This window comes from Arachis hypogaea, chromosome 13 (genome assembly GCF_003086295.3).
Source record: "Arachis hypogaea cultivar Tifrunner chromosome 13, arahy.Tifrunner.gnm2.J5K5, whole genome shotgun sequence".
NCBI lineage: Eukaryota > Viridiplantae > Streptophyta > Magnoliopsida > Fabales > Fabaceae > Arachis > Arachis hypogaea.
The window spans coordinates 142,558,510-142,561,418 of NC_092048.1; the positions used below are offsets into that span (position 1 = coordinate 142,558,510).

At 26.1% G+C, this 2,909-nt stretch overlaps 1 protein-coding gene across 1 annotated transcript; it reads right to left on the bottom strand.

Annotated features, from left to right (window-relative positions):
• Positions 1–701: 701 nt before the first annotated feature.
• LOC140177784 (uncharacterized) lies at positions 702–2,332 on the bottom strand. Its single transcript, XM_072210955.1, has 5 exons — positions 2,241–2,332; positions 1,272–1,395; positions 1,083–1,163; positions 921–1,003; positions 702–808 (listed from the first exon to the last, which is right to left on the bottom strand). The coding sequence occupies exons 1-5, from the start codon at positions 2,305–2,307 to the stop codon at positions 702–704; spliced, it is 462 nt and encodes a 153-aa protein (XP_072067056.1). The 5' UTR covers positions 2,308–2,332.
• Positions 2,333–2,909: the final 577 nt, after the last annotated feature.

Below are 2,909 nucleotides of genomic sequence, written 5' to 3' on the forward strand. Positions count from 1 at the left end.
ACAAAAAGAAAAAAAAAAAGAAAAGTTTCGTAAGTAAGTAATAATAAATATATACAAAACAGATCATACTTAAATTAATAAAACACTAACTAAGGATTAATTAAGTGAAGTACTTACACCAAGCTTGGATTTAGGACAGATATATTCCCAAATCACTTGCATGACTTCTTGAATTTGCGTTGAATTGCTTGCGCAGAAAGACGTGACTATGACCAAACACTCTATAAGAGCGATAAAGCCGCATGGTTCCAAACTCTGCATGGAGATTAGGATTTTGTTAAATTTTGAACATATTTTCATATATTTATATTTAGAGAAAAAGATAAATAGTTTATTGACCTTTTGATCGGTGGATATTTAAATCTTTTAAAATTTGAAAATACATTTAAGTTTTTAATATTTTTAAAATTTGGCCATATCGATCTCTCATATTCACTTTGATCTGTCAAACCCAATAAAAAAATCAAACGTGACTCCCGTTATACTGACCGATCGATACGGATGCTTACGTGGAAAAGTTTTTTAAATGGGACAAATTAGACTCAGGAATAAATGTGTACAAATTTTAAATAAATCAAGAACTTAAATGTATTTTTGAATCTTTAGGGACTTAAATATCCGCAAACTAAAAAGTCACGATTGATTTATCATTTTCTGTTATATTTATTTATTAGTAACTTAAAAATTTATGAGATTGTATCCTAAAGTACCTTGTTAGGAATTTGCAGTAGTTCAGTAACTAAAGAAATTGTGTATGTGTATATTTCTTCTACATTATCAGTTTCAAAAGCTGTTATTGCCATTAGCCCTGAAATTAAAAATATCATGTTAGGTTATAGTTATTGCCTAAAAAAAAATAAAAGTCAATTAGCATTAGCCTATTAAATTTGATGACCGAAAAAAAAGAGTTTAAGACGAACCAAGAGCTTGAGAAGCCAATTGTTTCTCTTTAGTCAAACCTTTTTTAAGGCAATTCAAAACTTGGTACAGGTAAGTGACGAAGCTGGAAAAAAAATACACTCATCAATAAATTCAAATCTATTTAAGAAAATTGAACAAGAATTAATAGTATATAGCGTTACCGTTTTTCTAAAATACTGTCTTGAGTTCCTTCGTTAAAGATTTTAATAAAAGCCGCTAATCCTTCCTCTCTAACGGAAGCCCTTCAATAATGAAAGAAATAAAAAAGTTACAATTAACCATATAAAAAATACAAACGTACCATATAAAATAATTTTTGTTTAAAAAAAGGAAAAAAAAAAGCCACATACTTTTTATGTTCCAATTGTTGCATGAAACATGAGAAAGTTGTCATTGGAGCACGAAACGGGGAAAACGCACGCTGTGGCAACACATGATCTTCATCGTTATCAACTTCATCAAATCTTCCTTTACCTGTAAATTAAAATAAGGAAAAGAATAAGAAACCAAAATTTATAAGCCAAAAACTAAACAAAACTACATTAATTTATATTAATAATTAATTAATTTTAAATTTTTTAAATTTAAAATTTAAAAAATTTTAAATTGATTAAGTAAACTTAATTAAAACCTATAAAAACCTTCCTCTTTTCTCTCACATTAATCTATCCACCTCCAACAATCACAAATTCGAAAAATCACAAATTCGAAAAATATATAAAAGAACATCCATTTAATATGAAAAAGAAACATTCTGATACTTAGTAGAAGAAACATCCATATATATTAATTCGTAGAGATTTTGAATTCATCCAAAGATATTTGGCTGGATTTTGGCTGATATGATTTTGGTTCCCTAGCTTTACTCTTAAAATAATATTCCAATAAAAAATTAAGAATGAATACCCCATTCGACTCCTCACAATTATCTCAAAAGGATAACGAGATTTCAAAAAAAATATTCAATCCGGTCTTGATATTTTTTTAGGATTAATTAGCTCTGTGCAAAAAAAAAATAACATTGACTTTTTTTTTATATAGGGACTAATTCGTCCCATAAAAATAAAGCTCAAGAGTCGGGTTGTTTTTTTTTTGTCAAAAACCTCATTTTGAGACAGTTGTTTTGGGTTTTTCTCAAAAAATTAAACTAAAGTAATAACTCAAAAATTAATAAACATAAAATAACGTTTTAATTTCAGCTCATCTTTGAGTATAAAATTTTTTGAAAGAGTAAAAAAAGTCAAGACTAGGATACGAAATTAAGTAATAAAAGGATAAATTTCTTAAGAATTAGATCACAATTCATGTGATATAGTTACCTTTCTTTCTGTTTCCCGTCTTGGCACCTTTCCTCGTGTGCACATTAACTTTCTTCATCCCCACCATCTCGTTTTGAATAAGAGAACACAAATTGTTTGATGTTGAAAATTTTTAATGAGACTTGTGCTTTATTACAGGATGGAATATATAAAGAATCACGAACTAAATCTACTTTATTATCTATGCATTTTCTAATTTTAAATCTTTATCTTTATCTTTATATTTATATCTTTATCTTTATCTTTATCTTTATCCTTATCCTTATAGTAATAGTAATACAAATACAAATGGGGAGCTCATTTGCTGACGTGGCGCTCATACGTTGAGTCTGGGAGTTTATTTGCTTACGTGTCATCACTAGAAATTTTTAGATTTATATTTATAAATTATAAATTATTATTTGCTCAGGTTGTTATTTTCAAATTTTAAATTTGGGTTATTTTACTTAGATTGTTGTTAAATTTTAAATTGTTTTATTTGTTTGGGTTATTTTATAAAAGTTGTTATTTTTTAAATTTTAAATTATTTTATTTAAGTTGTTATTTTTTAAATTTTATTTAAATTTTATTTAGATTGTTATTTTTTATATTTTAACACTATTTTTTAAAAATCTGTTAATTCTTTTTAGCATAATTTTTTAAAATTTTGTTGATTTTTTTTAAATTGCA